We start from the raw sequence: 20780 nt of genomic DNA on the forward strand, positions 1-20780 counted from the left end.
TTTTTTAAAAATTTAGGAACAAACCGAGTATAGCCGATTTCTTTTAAAAGTATTAAAAACCGAGTATAGCCGAGCGGCTGTACGATTCTAAAAAAATAAATAAATAACCGCGTATAGCCGCTCGGCTATACTACTACTATTTATTTTTTACAAAAAGAACAAAACCAAGTATAGCCGGTCGGCTATACTATTTCTTTTCGAGAAATTAGGAAAAAGCCGAGTATAGCCGCCCACCTTTGTGTTGATGTGTCAATAAAAACAACAAAAATTCCTTAAAATAATTCAGGGACCTCCTTACTTGTCCCCAATTTTAACCCGAAATCGGAACCCGGTACGACGGGGATTTTTGTCATCACTAGTTGAGGTTCATCAATGGCAGTTCCTGGTGGTGCGTTCTGCCTTATTATTTTCTCCAAGTTAATCTCCATCGGATGATAGCGGTGGTGGTTTGATTTCTCATCTCTATCTTTTTATTTTCTGAACCCACAGGATTTTCCCAACTCGATTATAAATATTCCAGTTGAGATCAGGAAAGCAAAAGAATCAAAACCCTGCAACAACGCCTGAGCTTCAGAGCTTGTATTTGATTTCTTTAGGTATGCTTTCAACTTCCCATCAATGTTCTAATCCCTTTTGATTTTTGGGTTTTTTTTACTTTCATCTCATATACTGTTGAAAGTTTGGGTTTTTTTCTGTTTACAATTGCATTGTCGATTACAGTTTTTCTGATGTCGTGATATCATCTTATTCATCGATCTCATCGTCTTTGCATTTTTGCTACCTGATTTTGATTTCTGAAACCCTAATTTTTTCAAATTTCTCAAAATTCTTGGTTCCCAAACACCCTCCTGACATCATTTTCATCTTCTTTTTGGCTCTGTTGATGTTTCAAATTGCTGGTCGTAGTTTTCTGGGTGTTACTTAATTTTCGAGTACTTATATTTATTCGAAGACCATATTAATCGTTGCTAAGTTGTGCAGTATCTGGTGGCTATACTATTTCGTTTTCCAATAAAAGGAAAAATCCTAGTATAGCCGCGCGGCCATACTATTTATTTTAAAATTATTAAAATACATTCACAAAGGGTCTTGCCCTTTAAGTTTATGGGGTGGTAAAATTGCACAAACACCAGAGGAATGATTCCTTGCACGTTCCTACTTTCCATCATCGTTAGATTATAGAACAAGAGGGAGACCCAGAAAGCAATTTAGTCCCATCTCTTTGAACAATCCCAAAATTCAGAGCCATTCACTTCATGGTCCTAAACACCAATGACTGAAGAAGCTCAGGCCATTAGTTCAGTATATGTTTTCGTTCAGACAAAAGAAGTCTCAGTTTAAATGTTTGATTTCAGTTTGAGTAATCAGAGCTTGTATTGTTAATTTACCCCTATGACCAATCATATCATATGCAATGTAATGGTTTCTATGTGGCTTGCTATATAACCAAGGACCTGGAAAAGAAAATATCAAGGGTGAGAAAATACCGATTTCAGCCCTTGCAGGTATTGCTTTCTTCTCAAGTAGTTCCCAACTCTCATTCTCATTGAGTGGCTGGGGTTGGTGGATATAAGCATTTCTATTTGGGAGTGAAGCTACTGCTTGATTCCGTGTAGTAAGCAATATTGTGCTCTCTGTTTCCACATTTGGAAATGCAATTTCCAAAAGATTCCATGCCTCGGTTCTCCATATGTCATCAAGTATCACCAAACATCTCATTTCTTGCAGAACATGGAAAAGCTTCTTTGCTATTTCATCATCTGTCATGTCCTTAATTTCTTGTTTTTGTTCCCAGGTAGCAGAAATGAGTTCAATTAAAATTCCTTCCCAAACATTTCTGACTTGAAAACGTTGAGATACACAGACCCAAGCAAAACTATGAAAATGCTGCCTTACTTTTTTGTGATGATAAACCTTTCTTGCAAGGGTGGTCTTCCCTAAACCTCCCATACCCCAAACAGATACAACTCGATGACGGTTTTCATCTTTCACTAAATGCATAACCAATTCTTCAACGTTGGACTCTAACCCAACAACATCACGTTCAACAACATGAGAATAGGTTCTCCTTAGCCTCTCATGCAATTGCAAGGAAGATTCACCACCACGGCTGTCCCTGTCCCTTATTTCCTTTATGTTATAACTCTGCAAATTCGATCTCAACGCAGAAATTTTAGTAGTGATATTCTCAATTTCTGCCCCAATCCTGTGAACATCAACCCATTCCTTGAAGATGCAGGCAAATCTTTTGAGAACATTCTTGAGGCCTCTTTTCTTCTTCTTGGAATCCACTTTCAAGCCATAAGTTTCAATAATATCTTCCAAATCATAAGCCGCATCTCTAATTTTGGCAACACAAATCTGGACTCTTGTATCTTGTCCTTGTCTTGCATCTGCATCTTTGAGGAATCCCTGCATGAATTCTAGCTCAGTTTGTGCAGCTTCAACTTGACGGCTGACTCCAGACAAGAACTTGGCTTCCTGAATGGTGAAGTCTCTGACACTTTCGAGCACAACGGAAACAACTGCCTCAGCCATTCTCTCTACTGCTTACTCTCTCTTTGCCAAAACGAAAACAACAACTAAACCTTCAGATTTAGTTTGCAGATTGATGATCGATGAAATCTTCTCTCAACTGTTTTCGTTTATATGTATGAAATGTGGCCAATAAACTAAACCAAAAGATAAATAGTTTGCCAAAACCACTTTGTCATTTTCGTATCTTTCTTTTCTTTGTCAGAAAAGAAAAGAAACTCGAATCAATTCAAGTTGTGTTCCACAGTTCTTTCTCATCCGAGAGAAATTCTTATCTTCTAATAAAATTATTCGGTGTTCTTTTCTAATATCACTTTATTCTTATCTTCTGAAATGAAGAAAACAACTGCCTCAGCCATTCTCTCTACTACTTACTCTCTCTTCGCCAAAATGAAAACAAGTAAACCAGATCGGTTTTTAGATTGATTGATGAGAATATCTCTTTATCGGTAGATCTATGCTGGATGTTCAAAATCATCAGAAATAGCAGGCTCCCTTCATCACTAAGATAAGGTAGTCAAGCATCTGATAGATCGAATTAGAACAAGGATGTGCTTTATCAGCAACATAGAAACAACGAGTCTTTGAATTAATGCTTATCCAGCTGCACCCAGGTGCCTTCTTCAAACCTCTTTCTTTCATCATTCTTCTTCTCATTTCAGCTACAACGTCCCGCCTCCTAGAAGAGACATAGAAGTTCGATAGCGAAATATAATTTGAAGGGTTTTTGGGTTCTAGTTGAATAAGGAACCTGTAAGCTAGATCTTGCATGTCACGATTCTCATGCAACACAGAAGCAGTAACTAAAGACCCCCAAACACTTGGACCAGGTTCTACAGTACAGACATCGTTCTGGGAGACAGTTTGTTGGCTATTATGCTGACTGTTCAGTATACAACAGAACATGGCAGACGCTAGCTTAATAATTAGCTATTGTCTGATATCCAATGAACCCCTCAAACTGATGGGGTGATGTAGTCATATTTGTCTAATCCCCAAATATTTAAGATGTTTCTTTAGGGTATCAGACAATAGATTGGAGAAATTACCATAAAATAAACTGATAAACGTTCTGAGTCCGATATTGAAACAGCAGCATGTTCCTATGTCTATCACAGAACTGAGCTCTGAAAGTTTGCTTGTTTGTCTCATTTGTTTTATGCTTAGAATTGTTCTTAGATTTGCAGTTGTTAAGTTGAAGAAACTGTAAAGGAACTTTTTGGTTTCACTTCATTCCTTTTTTGTAATACTGAGCATGAAAATTGCATACACACAAAAAGACAAAAGACAACTAAAATGGATGTTCATTATCTCTGTTGATATCAAGCCTCTCTCTTGCAAAAATATACAAATGGTCTGTACTCTTTAGAACTGTGATTAAACCTACATGGAGGATCAGGAAAAGTGTGTCATGCGATACTCCCTGCATTTGGAATGAGGAAGACAGGGTATAGCCGTCCGGCTATACTATTTCTTAGAAAAAAACACTATATAGCCGAGCGGCTATACTATTTCTTTTTAAATTATTTAGAAAACCGAGTATAGCCTACCCGGCTGTACTATTTCCTTTTTTTTTTTAAATGCTTAATATCACAAAACGTCCTTGAGGTTTACGAAACTATCAAATTGCATCTTTTTGTGTCATTCGTGGTCAAAGTTTGTATCGTTAATGAAGCTCAGGCCATTAGTTCAGTATATGTTTTCGTTCAGACAAAAGAAGTCTCAGTTTAAATGTTTAATTTCAGTTTGAGTTATCACATCTTGTATTGTTGATTTACACCTATGACCAATCCCTACTACTCCAGATAAATGAAAATGGAAATTCACGTTCTCTGTCGGTCTCACTCTCTCTCGCAAAAATATACAAATGGTCTGTACTCTTTAACTCTGCAATTATGCATACATGGTAGGGTCATGAAAGTGTGTCATGCCAAATTCCATACATTTGAAATGAAGAAGAACGTACTTTATTATAATTAGACTTCTGTTTCTTATTTATTTAGGCGATCAGTTTATCAGTTTAGGATTTGGTTTTCCAGACTAATTCTCTCTCTGTGGCTTGATCTTTGTAGATGAAGCTCAGGCCATTGGTGTTATCCCTCGTTATATGTAACTACACGTATCTGTTCATTCCAATCAGTGTGAACAAGGGATATAAAAGTTTGTGATATGTTTTCCTCAGACAAACGAAGTCTCAGTTTAAATGTCTGATTTCCGATTGAGTTTTTGGAGCTTGTTTGATTGATTTACTCCTATGATCAATCCTTACTCCAAAAGAATGATGCAATTCCTTAATGTTAGGAAAGAATGTTTGTTCATCCTTTTATTTTTCTGGAGTATTTAGTGGTCATTGGGTGATTTGACATTGGATTTTATCTACAGAGGAACACCAAGATGTTTCTCCACCCATTGTTGCAAGAATTCCAAAATCTTGTGTCACAAGTGTATTGATGCCATCAATATCTGTAGCTGAAGGTTTAGTTACATAATCATATGCTTAGTGACAATACAAATCTCATTTCTATCTATCATATTAGAGAGAAAAATATGTCTCTTCTGTATGGTTTAGCTTCCAGTTTTGACATTTGAATCTCTCTTTTTGGCAGGAGAAACGAAGGACAGTAAAATGGAAGAGAAGGTAAACAAAATATTAGAGCCAGCTCAATCCCTATGCCATGTGCTTTCTTATCAAGTCCTGGTAATTTCTCGTTCGTCCCGTATGGTATTTCTTGCAATCAGGCTTTGTGCTTTAGACTTATCTATAGCTGATCCCGTGATATGGATTCTCAAGAACTTGGCATGGACCCTTCTAAGAATAATACTCTTATGATGAACAGATATTGTACTTGATGATAATACTGGATCCTACTTTTTGGTTCTGGGACATGATAGTCTTCATTACCAAGAATTTGTTACCATTGATCTCCAAGGAACACCTAAATCCTAAATAATTAAGATGTTTCTTTCTGATAGATTGAAGAAATTACCATATGTAGTACTTGAAACAGCAGCATGTTCCAAATCCTAGGTTGTATGGACGTTTCAGCAGCATTAGTGTATCTATTTGAAAATATGATCAACATCTTGTGCAATCTATTTGCTTGTGTTTGGTCATTTTGTTTCAGAAAATGAGCGGTGATCGGAAATAAAAACAGGATCAAAGCAGAACGAGCATCAGCTCTGAAGAATCATAACTTCGTTAAGAACAGACATACACAAACAATGTGTTTCATGCCATATTACTGAAAATTCTACAAAAACCATAAAGTCCAAGGATGAGAACTCTCCAAAGGAAAGGATCAGAGATAACACTTCCAAGCCAGGGACGACACACTAGAACTGGAAAACCAAGCTCTACGCGAAATCGAGTGTCTTACTTGAATGAATTACATTGATGGTGTGTTTAGTAATTAGGAATTGTAATTCTCATGAGAAATTGAATTCCGTATATGGAGAATTCCTACGTTTACTTCACATCAAGGAATTGAAAACTAAATGGGGCCCACACGAAATTAGAAATTGAATTCTTGATTTTGGAAGAATTATTCTTGGGTGAGAGGTGATATTATAATTCCTAGAGAACTAACCCATTATGAGTTCATCTTGTTTACCCATTATATCCTCACACAATATTCAAAATTTCAAATTTGCTATCTACTTTAACCTAACAATGAGGACATTTGAGTAATTAGTACCACTCATATCCCAATTCCATATGGTTTAGTAAACAACTTCAATAAGAATCTGGAATCTAACTTCCCTCAATTCATATGATTTAGTAAATAACTTCAATAAGAATCCAAAATCTAACTCCCCTCAATCCATATGGTTTAGTAAACAACTTCAATAGGAATCAGAATCTCCTCAATCCAACTCCTCCTCAATTCAATTCATTCTAATCCAATTACGGATTAGTAAACATGTCATGAGTGTTTACTAATCAGGAATTGGAATTCTCATCATGGATTGAATTCAACATATGGAGGATTCCTATGTTTACTTCACATCAAGGAATTGAAAGTAAGTGGGGCTCACACAAAATTAGGAATTGAATTCTTGGGTGGGATGTGATATTCTAATTCCTGGAGAAGTAACCCATTAGGAATTTTTTTTTTTTTTATACCCATTATATCATCACACAATTTTAAAAATTCAAAATTTGTCATCTACTTTAACCCAAATTCCATATGGTTTAGTAAACATTTTCAATAGAAATCTGGAATCTAACTCCCCTCAATCCATATGGTTTAATATACAACTTCAATAGGAATTCGAAATCTAATTCTCCTCAATCCAACATTTTTTTGTGTGGACAAACTGGTACTTGAATAAAACCAAGGAAATTTTAGTATAATACGATCATTTCAGTTGTGTAATATAAATGTACTGTTGGACAACATCTTTGCTCCTCTTGATTTCACAGAGCATTTCTTGACCACATCTCCAGGAACATGCTCCCTCTGCTGCAGAGCTTCGACATACTTTCTCAAAATCAGTTCCTACCTGCAGCTAGCTACCATAACACAAATTCAGCAGTTTACTTGTCAAAACGTGCATTCCAAAATGAATATATATAGTAGTAATATCGTACCACATTTTGAAAATAAAAACACTCATTTCAATCTAGTACTCTTGTACGTAATAGTTTATCCAGTATGCCAAAAAAGAGAGTATATATAGACTGGAGCTTTCTAATTGTTGTTCGCGTAGCAATGGAAAGATTCTCCATTTCAAAGATTCTGAAATGCACATAAATATTCAACGTACTCTTACTTGATTGACTTCAAAAGGAACATCTAAATCTAACGGTCATGTATTTTAAGATTTTGGAATGCGATAGAATTATCATATTAAAGTTTATAAGTAATAAAATAAGGAAATTTAACCTGTTGGCTTTTACATTAAAGTTTCTCACTCACAACTCACAAGCACAATCAAAAAAGCAATCAAAATGGACAAAGAAAACAAATCAAATATTATTATAAGATATTTGGCCTCAAAGTAAGGAATTTTAAGCTGTTGGCTTTTAAGCTTCTCACTCACAACTCACAAGTGACAAGCAGAAGCAAAAAGCAATAAAAATGGAGAAAGAAAACATAGCTAAACAAGGGAGCCCATATTCTGTTGGCTTTTCTACTTTAATATTCTCTCTCTGCTTCATTTTATAACTAATCAACACAAACCAAACCACCCATTTCGCTTTAAAATTAAACAATTAAAGGAAAGAAATTACCTTGCCATCATTGCATCAGTGATGGTTCTCCAATTACAAGGGAAGGTACATGTTGAATTGTATAGAAATCCTCTCCATCTTCCTCAATTTGACGGTGGAGTTCTCTACGCATCCCTCTGATGGCTAATTCCTTGAGATTAGTAAGATATCTCAGCCCATCTGGAAGTGTAGTCAATCCCCTGCAATATCCAATTTCCAATCGACAGAGACGAGGCATGGCTCCTTCCTCTATTCTCCACTCTGTTATTTGGTCTGTGTCAAAAACAACAAGACATTGAAGAGAAGGAAAGCCTCCTTTAGAGAAAACCAGTATCTTTGTATTCTCCTCGAAAGCTTCTCCTACAAGCTTCAAAATTGTTAGGTTTGGCAGCTTCTCTAGTATTCCCATTTGGTCCTCCTTGAGACCACAATTACACAATACTAACTTGGTGAGGTTTGGATAGTTGTGGAGCTCTTTCGGTAATTCTGCAATTGGCCCTTTCAGCGTCAATTTGTATATACCCCGACAGCTTGATACTATTTGCATAGCTTGCTCTGCACTGCTATTCGTTCCAGAAGTGTTCCAAAAAATTAGAGACCGGATACGGTTAAGCGTACTGCCTGTAGATTTTAAGATTTCCTCCAGATTTTGCAAAGAGCTTGACAGTCTTATTCTCAGTTTTCTAAGATTGGTTAATCTACCAACATCTTTCAAATCACAATACTCACTTGAAAAGTTATATAAGGTCTGTAGATGGCCAAGAGTAGACAGCTCCAGCTTACCCTTTGCTCTGTACCCCCAGGTAAATATAAATGTCTTAATTGTTTCATCTTCTTTATCACATTTGGGACGACCACATTGTCATTCCGAACACGACAATCAAGAGTTTGCAAGCATACTAAATTACCTAGGGATGGCGGAAGCGTTTTTATTTGGCTCAACCTCACACTTAGAAACCTTAAGTGTACCATATTTCCAATTTCACTTGGCAACTCAACTTCTACTTCATTAAGACCTTCCACCTTCAAAACTCTAAGCACTTTGAAATCCATCAATGGAGATAGTAATCCTTTTTCACTTTTTGGAATCCATTCTTCTAGGCCAAAGAATAATAGAGACCTTACGTGCCCATTTGTTTCATCTCTTGAAGAAACCAACCTATCTGCCTTCTCATCCACGTAAATTGCAAGTCTTCGAATTTTCCCCAATTGTTCTGCCTCGGCTGCCACAGAAGAAGTATTTTCTTGCATTTGGAGGAAGCTTTCCTCATTTGCCTTAAACAAACACATGTCTCGTACAAGATCATGGATTCGACAACCTTTAATTGTTCCTGTTGAGCCACTTGTTCCCACTTGAACCAAACACCTTTCCACCAACTCACTTAAGCAATCACGTGCTATATCCTCCATTGTTTCCCTCGAACCATGTCTTTGTTGTCTCAAGGAGATAAGACCTTCTGCCACCCATAACTTAGTCAATTCGCTCACCAAAAACTCAGAGTCTTCAGGATAATGACCTAAATATAAAAAACATGGTTTTAAGTAATACGGTAGGTCATCATAACTCAATGCCAACACTCTTGATACACCTTCATATTCTTCTTCTTGTCTGATGCCTCTACTTATGTATTCATGAACATTCTCTAACACTCTCTCCCATTCTCTAATGGAGTTTTTTCTGGCTAAAACTCCGGCAAGCACAATAATGGCTAATGGCAAACCTTTACAATGTTGAAGCATCTTCCTTCCTAAGTCTCTGTACATTCCCAAGTCTGAAAAATAGGATGAAAAAAAAATTCAAATACGGACTTGTAGTGTGAGCAGTCTTAGTGGATATTCCTTGCTCGAATGATTTAAAATTAAAATTGTGAAATCCCGAAATTTATTGATATCCTTTATCTAATATAAGTTTGGATTTGCTAATACATGCCAAATGGAGAACATTTAAAAATTAAATCTGCACCAACACAGGAAACGTATGGGATATCGTTGGATGGAAGAGAAGGTTGGGAGAAAATTTTGAATTAGCTAGCATTGTCCTGATTATTATTTGCAATTGCATAAGATAAATTACCATCCATCTTGCTACCTGACAAATGAGTGACCCCAAAAAAAAAATTGTGTAACCCAACAATGACTGGAAAAATAAAATTGAAAAAAGAAATTAAAGGGTAATCCCAACAATGACTGGAAAAATAAAAAACAAAACATAAGTTGTGTCTTAAGCAATGTACTGGTTTCTATGTGGCTTGCTATATAACTAAGAACCTGGAAAAGAAAATATCAAGGGTGAGAAAATACCGATTTCAGCCCTTGCAGGTATTGCTTTCTTCTCAAGTAGTTCCCAACTCTCATTCTCATTGAGTGGCTGGGGTTGGTGGATATAAGCATTTCTATTTGGGAGTGAAGCTACTGCTTGATTCCGTGTAGTAAGCAATATTGTGCTCTCTGTTTCCACATTTGGAAATGCAATTTCCAAAAGATTCCATGCCTCGGTTCTCCATATGTCATCAAGTATCACCAAACATCTCATTTCTTGCAGAACATGGAAAAGCTTCTTTGCTATTTCATCATCTGTCATGTCCTTAATTTCTTGTTTTTGTTCCCAGGTAGCAGAAATGAGTTCAATTAAAATTCCTTCCCAAACATTTCTGACTTGAAAACGTTGAGATACACAGACCCAAGCAAAACTATGAAAATGCTGCCTTACTTTTTTGTGATGATAAACCTTTCTTGCAAGGGTGGTCTTCCCTAAACCGCCCATACCCCAAACAGATACAACTCGATGACGGTTTTCATCTTTCACTAAATGCATAACCAATTCTTCAACGTTGGACTCTAACCCAACAACATCACGTTCAACAACATGAGAATAGGTTCTCCTTAGCCTCTCATGCAATTGCAAGGAAGATTCACCACCACTACTTTCTCTTGTTTCCTTTATGTCATACTTCTGCAAACTTGATCTCAAATCAGAAATTCTGGTGGTGATATTCTCAATTTCGTTCCCAATCCTGTGAACATCAACCCATTCCTTGAAGATGCAGGCAAATCTTTTGAGAACATTCTTGAGGCCTCTTTTCTTCTTCTTGGAATCCACTTTCAAGCCATAAGTTTCAATAATATCTTCCAAATCATAAGCCGCATCTCTAATTCTGGCAACACAAATCTGGACTCTTGTATCTTGTCCTTGTCTTGCATCTGCATCTTTGAGGAATCCCTGCATGAATTCTAGCTCAGTTTGTGCAGCTTCAACTTGACGGCTGACTCCAGACAAGAACTTGGCTTCCTGAATGGTGAAGTCTCTAACACTTTCGAGCACAACGGAAACAACTGCCTCAGCCATTCTCTCTACTACTTACTCTCTCTTGGCCAAAACGAAAACAACAACTAAACCTTCAGATTTAGTTTGCAGATTGATGATCGATGAAATCTTCTCTGAACTGTTTTCGTCTATATGTATGAAATGTGGCCAATAAACTAAACCAAAAGATAAATAGTTTGCCAAAACCACTTTGTAAAAATAAAATAAATTTTCGTATCTTTCTTTTCTTTGTCAGAAAAGAAAAGTTTAAATAAAAACTCGAATCAATGCAAGTTGTGTTCCACAGTTCTTTCTCTTCCGATAGAAATTCTTATCTTCTAATAAAATTATTCGGTGTTCTTTTCTAATATCACTTTATTCTTATCTTCTGAAATAAAGAAAACAACTGCCTCAGCCATTCTCTCTATGAGAATATCTCTTTGTCGGTAGATCTATGCTGGATGTTTAAAATCATCAGGAATAGCAGGCTCCCTTCATCACTAAGATAAGGTAGTCAAGCATCTGATAGATCGAATTAGAACAAGGATGTGCTTTATCAGCAACATAGAAACAACGAGTCTTTGAATTAATGCTTATCCAGCTGCACCCAGGTGCCTTCTTCAAACCTCTTTCTTTCATCATTCTTCTTCTCATTTCAGCTACAACGTCCCACCTCCTAGAAGAGGCATAGAAGTTCGATAGCGAAATATAATTTGAAGGGTTTTTGGGTTCTAGTTGAATAAGGAACCTGTAAGCTAGATCTTGCATGTCACGATTCTCATGCAACACTGGCCCAGAAGCAGTAACTAAAGACGCCCAAACACTTGGACCAGGTTCTACAGACATCGTTCTGGGAGACAGTTTGTTGGCTATTATGCTGGCTGTTCATTATACAACAGAACATGGCAGACGCTAGCTTAATAATTAGCTATTGTCTGATATCCAATGAAACCCTCAAAGTGATGGGGTGATGTAGTCATATTTGTCTAATCCCCAAATATTTAAGATGTTTCTTTCTGATAGATTGGAGAAATTACCATAAACTGACAAACGTTTTGAGTTCGATATGTAGTACTTGAAACAGCAGCATGTTCCTGATCCTAGGTTGCATGGAAGTTTCAGCAGCATTTGTTTATCTAGTTGAAAATATGATCAGCACCTTGTACAGTCTATTTGCTTACCTTTGTGTTTGGTCATTTTGTGTCATAAAATGACATGGTGATTGGAAATAAATATAGGATCAAAGCAGAAAGACCATCAGCTCTGAAGAATTATAACTTGGTTAAAAGCAAACATACACAATGTGTCCCCAGTCCCGGCCCTGCCCAGGGGCAGTCAGTGCGACTGCCCTAGGCCCATTATTCAAGGGGGCCTCAAATTTTATTATTATAATAAGTGTTATATTATATTATTATAAATTAATTTAATATTTTTTCATAATTTTTAGGAATAGGATATTGAGATGAATATGAAATTTTGAAACAAAAGATCCATGACGAGAGTTTTAAAAGAAATTCTTTGATATTGGCTTGACTTTCATTTTTGAAATTCTTTGACTCACTGGTATGGTATCCATAGTTGAACATTTTTTTTCATTATTTAGGAATATGGAAGACATTGCTCAGAGTCTAAAAATGTTTTCGAATAAATACTTTCTCAAAAAATCCAATGCTTAGTTGATAAAACAAGAAGTATACTAGTATTAGTGATTAATGTGTGTAGGGCACACTTCAGATTTTGGCCCTGGGCCTTTGAAAACCCAGGACCCGCCCTGTGTGTCCCATGCCATATAACTGAAATTTTTACAAAACCAGAAAGTCCAAGGATGAGAACTCTCTTCAGGAAAGGAAAAGATCAGAGATAACAGTTTTAAGCCAGAGACGACCCCCTAGAACTCGAACACCAACCTAGAATGCAAATGACACTTATATGTGGCACGCTGAAATGGCAATTTGGGACAACACTGCTAACTGAAGTGTGTTGCTCTCATCTCTGCGTTCCATCACTACGATGAAGCTTCCCTTCCCAGCAGAGGGGAAGTCAATGATGAAATGGATCTCTATTCTCAAGTCAGCTATGATTCTATGAATCCATGCACAACACCCACGAGCGTTCCACGTGATATCTTGAGCAAATTTCAATTTGGTAACCGGTAACCGACAAATGCCATTAACCATTTACTTTCTTTTATTGTACTATTCATTGAAATTTGCCTATGCTGTGTATGCACAGTGATGGGCCTATACAGTGTATGCTCAACACTTGCATGCACAGTCGTGACAGCAGTCCCACATCGACTCCAAACAAAAGCTTCAAATCTTTTTAGTTTATAAAAGTATCTTCACCCCAACTATTTTCTCAGGTCTAGTTGTATTACTTGCTAAAGTCTTAGCTGGGCCACTTGTTAAAGTCCTAGTTGGGCTTTAAGTTGTGATTTTTTTTATAAATGCTTAATTCGGCATTTAAATTTCTAAATAGTTGGGCTTCTTATGTAATTGGGCTTCTGAAGAAACCCTAAGAATTCTTTCTTATGCAATTGGGCTTCAATATGATTTGCACCGTATATTCAAAGGCCATTGGCTAAGTTGGTGCCGTACAGTTTTTCAGAGGAACGAGATGGGAAAGAAGAAGATTGCTATAGAGAAGATTGAAAACAAGCAGTCTCGCCTTGTGACTTTCTCAAGGAGAAGGAATGGGCTCTTCAAGAAAGCCAAAGATTTCTCAAATCTCTCCGGCTCATCCGTTGCAATTCTTGTAATCTCTCCAGCGGGCCGCCGTTACACTTATGCCTCTCCTTCCTTTGACTCAGTGGTCGACCAATTCCTCTCCGAAACCATTGATGGCTCTTCCACTGTGACTGACGGTTCTTCTTCATTTGACTATGTGGATGACCAATTTCTCCCCACCACCAACGCTGGATCAACTTCCGTTGATTCTATGGTGGATCAATTCCTCTCCACCGAGGCTGCCTCACCTTCCTATGACTCTGTGATTGACGAGTTTCTGTCCACCGCTATTGGCTCTCCTTCGGTTGACTCCACCGCTGATCAAATCGTGCCCATTGCAACCGTTGACTCTTCCACCACCACTACTTCTGGCTCTTTCCGAGACACATTGAAGGCTTTGTCGGACATCAACATTGAAGCTTGTAATGATTTGGAAGAGTTGATGACTTTGAAAAATAACTTGGAGCAAATCATCAGAGAGAGGACGAGGCTAATATAATAATTTCCACGGCAGTCTTTTATCTTGCTAATCTCCACTTGTTTATATATTTGGGGAGAGTTAGCCTTTTTGTTAGGTCAAATAGTATATATGTTAGTGAAACACGCTGATGCAGGATGCATCTTCCGTTCTGATGGAAGAACATGTGCTTTGTTGTAGACCAAGCTCTGAGATAATCTGTGCATTTTTTGTACTAGCCTCTAGATCAGTGCTTCTACTTTAGTGAATTATACAGATATAGGTTGATCTTCCTTCTTTTTTTAATGCAACAGAACATGATGTGCTTTGTTTGTAATTGTCTCTAACATAATGAAGAAAAATTTGCATATGTTTATCCTCTATTAATGAACCTTCTTTTCTTTTACAAATTTTATCCCAAAAATCTGCCTCAACATCCTTATATGCCTTGGGAAATTTTTCAGAACCTTGAACACAATTGACCATCGACAATCGCATCTGATACTTAACATTCATCGCATGATTATATGGACAATGATGACCATCCAACTTTCCCGAGTCCTCATTATCCGATTAGAAAATTACACCGAGATCTTCTTTCGCTTTTGTTCAACCCCTAAATACGTATATAAAAGCATGTGCAACAAAGCCTCAGCCATAATACCCTAACCTATGCAACTTTTACATGCTGAAATGATGCAGCATTTGATTTTGCAATTTCAGCCTCAATGTCTGTATGCAGTAACTCTAATACAGAATAGATCCTACAAAATTTGGGGTGGGATTTGTCCCCTGAAAGAAATACATGCCCAATGTTGTTAACCTCAATCCAACTGCACCCAGGTTGCTTCTTGACTCCTTTCTCTTTCATTCTTGTCCAAATCCTCTCCGCATCTTCTTTTCTTCCAATACTTAAATACATTTCTGCCAAAATCAAATATATACCAGAATTACCGGGCTCTATGTCCAAAACCTTCTCCCCTGCAATCTCACCCACCTCAACATTCTTGTGGATTCTACAGGCTCCGAGTAATGCTCCCCAGACACTTGCAGGAATTTCATATCCATCTGCTCTCATTTGATCTAAAAAACTCATTGCCTCATCTATAAGTCCAAATCTCCCCAACAAATCAACAACACATGTATAATGCTCAGTTGTAGGTTCAATGAAATACTTGCATCTCATCATATGAAAGTAGTATCTGCCTTGGTCCACCAACCCCGCATGGCTACAAGCAGACAGAACACCAACAAAAGTTATGTGATTGGGTTGAACATCTGTTGATCTCATTTGTTCGAACATCCCCAAAGCTACTTCACCATTCCCATGGTGAGCGAATCCGCAGATTATAGAATTCCAAGAAATGACATCATGACTTTTCATGCAATAGAATTCCAATAAAGCAAAATCCATATTCCCACATCTTGAGTACATGGTAACCATAGCATTGGACACTGCAATGAATTGATCAAATCCCGCTTTTACTATGAGTGCATGAGTTTGCCTACCAAGGTGCAAGGTTGGTAAGTCTGAACAGATTGTCAAAACACTAGTAAACGTATTTTTGTCAGGGGATGGCCCTGATTCTTTCATTCTAATGAAAAGCTTCAAACCTTCTTCACCAAGATCATTTTCACTTAATCCAAATATTGTGCGTTCCATGCAGCTGTATCTCGAGTTGGCATTGATTCAAAGAGTTCAATTGCACTGCCAACCTCTCCAATTCCCAAATACCCAACAATCATATTTGTCCATGATACAACATCTTTGTAAGGGTTTTTCTCAAGAAAAGCATGAGCTTCTCTAGTGAGCCCATTTCTTACTAATTTAAAAATAATCGAGTTCCAGGTTTTTGGACATTTCTCTGGCATCTCCATGAAAAGCTCCAAGGCATCATTAATTCTTTGAACCTTGACCAACCCATTCACCATTAGAGTCCAAGATTCCAAATCCCGCTCGGGCATTTTCTGGAACAACCCCTCAGCAATTGCAACATACCCGTTTTCTATATACCCAAGGATCATAGCATTCCAAGCCTGAACATCTCTCACAAGCATGCCATCAAAGAGTTCTCGGGCTTCAACAACACGTCCTGCAATAGAAAACCCTGAAATCATTATAGTCCAAGAGGCCAAATCTCGAATATTCATTCGCTTAAAATACTTTTCAGCCAAATCAAACTCTCCAGAATTCACAAGACCCCCAACCACCAAGTTCCATGAAATCACATCCTTCAATGGCATCCCATCAAACACTTGTATCGCTTCACCAATCATCCCATTACGAATATACCCGGAAACCATTGAATTCCAAGTGACAACATCTCTATAAATCATCCTGTCAAAGACTTGCCTTGCACCATCCACATCCCCACATTGCATCAACCCGGTAATCATGGTGTTATACGAGAAAACATCACGCTCAGTCATCCGACTAAATATATTAATCGCATCTTGGAACTGCCCATTTAGAAAGTAGCCGCGAATCATGGCATTCCACGTGACGGCGTTTCTTCGAGGCATTTTGTCGAACAGCTTCTGGGCTTCTTCCACAAAGCCATCCCTCATGAAAGTTGAGATTTTGGAGTTGAGGGGCTTTAGATTGGTGTGTGGAGTTGCAGTTTGGTTTTGTATAAATGGTTTTGCGGTCGCCGTGCAGAGTGATCTGGTGAGTCGTAGAGAGAGGTTTCGAGTGAGCATACTCCATTAGTTCAACTGTGACGAACAACGCGGGATCGGAAATAAGCAAAAATGCAATGGTGACTTGACCCGTTGTAACTTGGGCTTTGCCCTTGACCCGTTAATGAAGGATTATAATCTTATACCCAACATATGACTAGCCTGCGTAGGCCCAAACATTTTGATTTTGAACCAATCAATACGTGATCGGCGTATCAACCCCCAGAAGTACATATTTTTCTTATTTAAATTAACCCCCCCGCATCAAACGTTCTGAATTTAAATTATTACGAGCGCAAAAATATTGATTTATTTTATACCCATCATTTTTAGGTGACTAATGCATATGTATTTTTTACCTTGAAGTCTTGTACTCTATGAAGAATGTGTCAATGATTTTTCATTAAAAAAATCCTCAAAATGACGCGACAAATAATCAAATAGGAGAAAAAACCATGTAGAAATTGAAAATAGGAAATGCATTTATGAGTATGGAGTATGGGCCTGAATTTGTAATAGTTATTACTCACTATCTTGCTGGATTTATTTTTCCTAATTTATTATATGCAAGAACCTCCATTTCGGACGTGTTCTTCTTGTACATCTATTGTATATACCTATTTATTTATGAAATTATACTTGTTCTTTGAAATAATAATAATAATAATAATAAATTATGGAGTATGGACCAAACCAATCAACCACAAGCTTTCCTCATGGTCCCAAGAAAATGGTAAATTAGAGCTCCGATGTTTGATCCAAATTGAACTTTTTTCTTCTTTTAGAATTTTTATTTGGGCAGAACTAGATTGGAGATTGGGGATTTGACATGGGCATACCTTATCCCCCCAATAGATCTCTTCTACTCTTACTGGCCACAATCTGCCCACGTCAGCCAAGATATAGCCTACACCATCGGTCTCTCTTCCTCTTACCCCGTACCTCATCATCGATCACACCCCTTTTTAACTGTAAAAACTACCATAACCACCACCTCCTCTGCCTCACTCACAACCCCACAACCCCACCTCTGCCACCATGGCTGCCTCTGCAGCTGCAGCCGTGAGCTCATCTTTCTCACCCTCCATCTACACCGTCAAATGCCTACGATCATCCAATCAAATGTCCCCACTTGATCATCTCCACCTTAAAATGGCCCCTACCCGGATGCTTTCATCTTCGTCTCTATCAAACCCTTGTGCCATAGAACCCCTACTTTCGATCAATGCCGGTTCGAACAAGTTTCGCGTGCTGAGGGTAAGTACTGCCGTGGCTCAAGAAGAGGTGGCGGTGACTGATGAGATTGAGCAAGTGGCCTCATTGGCTGAGGAGGAGCAGCAGGAAGAAAAGAAAGCAGAGGAGCAGGTGGTGTCCGCAGGTGATGAAGAGTTGGCAGGAGAAGCGGCAGCTGAAGTTTCAGGTGGAGGAGATGAGGGTGAGGAGGCTGTTGCTCTGAACACAAAGCTTTACTTTGGGAACCTTCCTTATAGCGTTGACAGTGCACAGCTTGCTGGGATAATTCAGGACTATGGAAGTCCAGAGCTGATTGAGGTGAGGATTAATTTCCTTGTGATTAATTAGTTTGTTTAGTAGGTGATGTGATATTGTTATTAATTTATAGTCTGATCAAACACTTTTAGCCGTTAGATTGACGGGTTCATCATTCTCTATTAGATTATGGATTAGTCACAATTTATTAGATCGGGTTACTATAAAATAGGATTTTGCACTAAAGATGCACCCTAGCTAATACCATATTGTCATTTTAGATTAATTAAGTGAATTCTTCACATTGATAATCTAACAACATAACATGTTAAATATTTAACGAGACAACACTACCCTTAATATATAACAGGATGTATTTGCCTAGAGTTTAAGCTTTTTATGTGACATGGCATCAAAATGGGGAAAGTGCTTTTCCCAAATCCTAGTCCTAGCTTCTACTTCCCTTCATCCTCTCACATTTAATGTCAGCAATTATATGATCTAATTGAAGAACCTACTCCATAATTTTCAATTGATTTATAGTTATGTAGCAGACAACTGAAAAATTACTTAAACATATAGGTGGTGATTAGGTTTTGGGGTTATTAAAAACTGAACCACTAACTTTAGACATTTACCTCTCAATGAACTTTGTTCATCTACTACTTTCTCATCACTTAATGATGTGCCTCTGAGAACTGTAAATGGAACATATATTTGTAAAAGTTGTTGGATTAACCAGATACTGTAACCAGACAAAGTTTTTCCCTTCTTTTGGGGAAAGTTTGAATTCTGCTATTTGTTACTGATGACGCCTTTCATCAAAGGTTCTCTATCATAGGGACACTGGAAAAAGCAGAGGATTCGCATTCGTTACGATGAGCACTGTTGAAGATTGTAATGCTGTCATTGAAAATCTTGATGGACGTGTAAGACTCTCTCTCTCTCTCTCTCTCTCTCTCTCTCTCTCTCATGCTTACATAAGAGCCTTTCACTTAAAACCCTATCGATAAAACTATGTGTCACATTTACTCATTACAACTCTCGTGGCAATAGAAAATGCATCTCACTTGTAACACATGAATTATATATCTATGAGAGATGTCAGCAAATGTGGTACATGTATCGTTACTCTCGAATCTTAATGCTAAAAGCATTCTGATATTTCAGGAATTCATGGGGCGAACCTTGAGGGTGAACTTAGCGGACAAGCCAAGACCGAAATTACCTCTATATCCTGAAACTGAGTTCAAGCTTTTTGTAGGGAATTTATCCTGGTCAGTCACATCTGAAAGCTTGACGAAAGCTTTTCAAGAATATGGAAGTGTGGTTGGAGCCAGGGTGCTATATGATGGGGAGACAGGAAGGTCCCGTGGCTATGGATTTGTATGCTACTCAACGAAGTCAGAGATGGACACTGCCTTAGAATCTCTCGATGGAGCGGTACTATGAGTCCCATCCACCTCTACACATATAAGTTATTTGCACTTACGACAAATCACAATTTGACATTTGTTCCTTTATAAGGAGAGAAAACTTGTGTGAACTTGTAACACCGCGTCGTCTTACCCTCACAAACAATAATTCCTCCAGTAGAAAAAGAAAAAGAAGAATGAGCGGACATGTTTCAAATTGTAGTATGCTTGTAAGAAAGAATGGCTTGTTGAGGCCGGCATTTTCTATGTATTGGGTAGACAACTGACCATACCTTGTTTTGTTTTCTTGGCTTCTCAGGAACTAGAAGGAAGAGCACTGCGTGTAAGCTTGGCTGAAGGGAAACGTTCATAAACATTAACAGTGTAAATTTGGAAACAGGGTTAATTGGAAATGTTGGCTGAGGTATTCACACCAGTGACTTGATTGGAGCTCCCCTTTCCATCTCTTGTTGTTTTTTGTAACTCTCTGTTTTTTCATCCCACGACTCTTCCGGAAATTCCTGGAGGATATGACTGTTTTTGGCAATGATAATGGTGATTTTGCTGCCTAATCGATCTGCTAAATTAATACAAAGAAGTATTTGTGTACATCAAGTCAATGGCATTTGTTAAACTACATTGCAAAAACTATCAAATTTTATCATTTATAAAAGTGTATAGCTATTTGATCATTTTGGTTGCCCATGTACTTTCGGTAGTCAAAATAGAGCATTGCTTGGCTCCTTAAAATCAAGAAACACTTAAAACCCAAAAATATCATTTATTAAAGAAAATGTTAAAAATAAAAATAATATAATATAAAGGTGTGGAAACCTGTATCGTGGCTAGGTTATCTATTTGGATCACAAATTTAAACAACCACCTAGATTATAAATCATCCGAATTGACAATAATATAACACTCCGTGGAATGAACTTCTTGATAGTTTAGTACTAAGGGCTCG

General features: G+C 37.7%; 4 protein-coding genes, 1 long non-coding RNA gene and 1 pseudogene across 6 annotated transcripts; 3 read left to right on the top strand and 3 right to left on the bottom strand.

The window, feature by feature from the left end:
* Positions 1–247: 247 nt before the first annotated feature.
* Positions 248–5615, top strand: LOC103323776 (uncharacterized). The gene is made up of 3 exons (XR_016123874.1): positions 248–388; positions 490–596; positions 5142–5615. It is a non-coding gene; the product is annotated as an uncharacterized LOC103323776 (long non-coding RNA).
* On the bottom strand, positions 980–2574 carry LOC103323849 (putative disease resistance protein At1g50180 pseudogene; annotated as a pseudogene).
* A 1108-nt stretch (positions 5616–6723) lies between the features above and the next one.
* Positions 6724–11185, bottom strand: LOC103323850 (putative disease resistance protein At1g50180). The gene is made up of 3 exons (XM_089045317.1): positions 10049–11185; positions 7769–9519; positions 6724–7048 (listed from the first exon to the last, which is right to left on the bottom strand). Exons 1-2 carry the CDS (start codon positions 11091–11093, stop codon positions 8459–8461), a joined length of 2106 nt encoding a protein of 701 aa, XP_088901443.1. The 5' UTR covers positions 11094–11185; the 3' UTR covers positions 6724–7048; positions 7769–8458.
* Positions 11186–13572: 2387 nt separating this feature from the next.
* On the bottom strand, positions 13573–17026 carry LOC103323852 (uncharacterized). Its single transcript, XM_008225873.2, is given in 2 exon segments — positions 13573–15890; positions 15893–17026. Coding segments are annotated over 2 exon segments (2028 nt in total). The 5' UTR covers positions 16935–17026; the 3' UTR covers positions 13573–14904.
* On the top strand, positions 13668–14604 carry LOC103323802 (uncharacterized). Its single transcript, XM_008225819.3, has one exon. It carries the CDS (start codon positions 13668–13670, stop codon positions 14274–14276), a length of 609 nt encoding a protein of 202 aa, XP_008224041.1. The 3' UTR covers positions 14277–14604.
* A 731-nt stretch (positions 17027–17757) lies between the features above and the next one.
* LOC103323801 (28 kDa ribonucleoprotein, chloroplastic-like) lies at positions 17758–20425 on the top strand. 2 transcript variants are annotated; one of them, XM_008225818.3, is made up of 4 exons: positions 17758–18464; positions 19229–19330; positions 19572–19878; positions 20136–20425. In XM_008225818.3, exons 1-3 carry the CDS (start codon positions 17952–17954, stop codon positions 19851–19853), a joined length of 897 nt encoding a protein of 298 aa, XP_008224040.2. In that variant the 5' UTR covers positions 17758–17951; the 3' UTR covers positions 19854–19878; positions 20136–20425. The 2 variants fall into 2 exon arrangements, with proteins under 2 accessions (XP_008224040.2, XP_008224039.2); XM_008225817.3 differs by having other exon boundaries at positions 17770–18464; positions 19572–19844.
* Positions 20426–20780: the final 355 nt, after the last annotated feature.

This window comes from Prunus mume, linkage group LG2 (genome assembly GCF_029339155.1).
Source record: "Prunus mume cultivar Tortuosa linkage group LG2, ASM2933915v1, whole genome shotgun sequence".
Taxonomy (NCBI): domain Eukaryota; kingdom Viridiplantae; phylum Streptophyta; class Magnoliopsida; order Rosales; family Rosaceae; genus Prunus; species Prunus mume.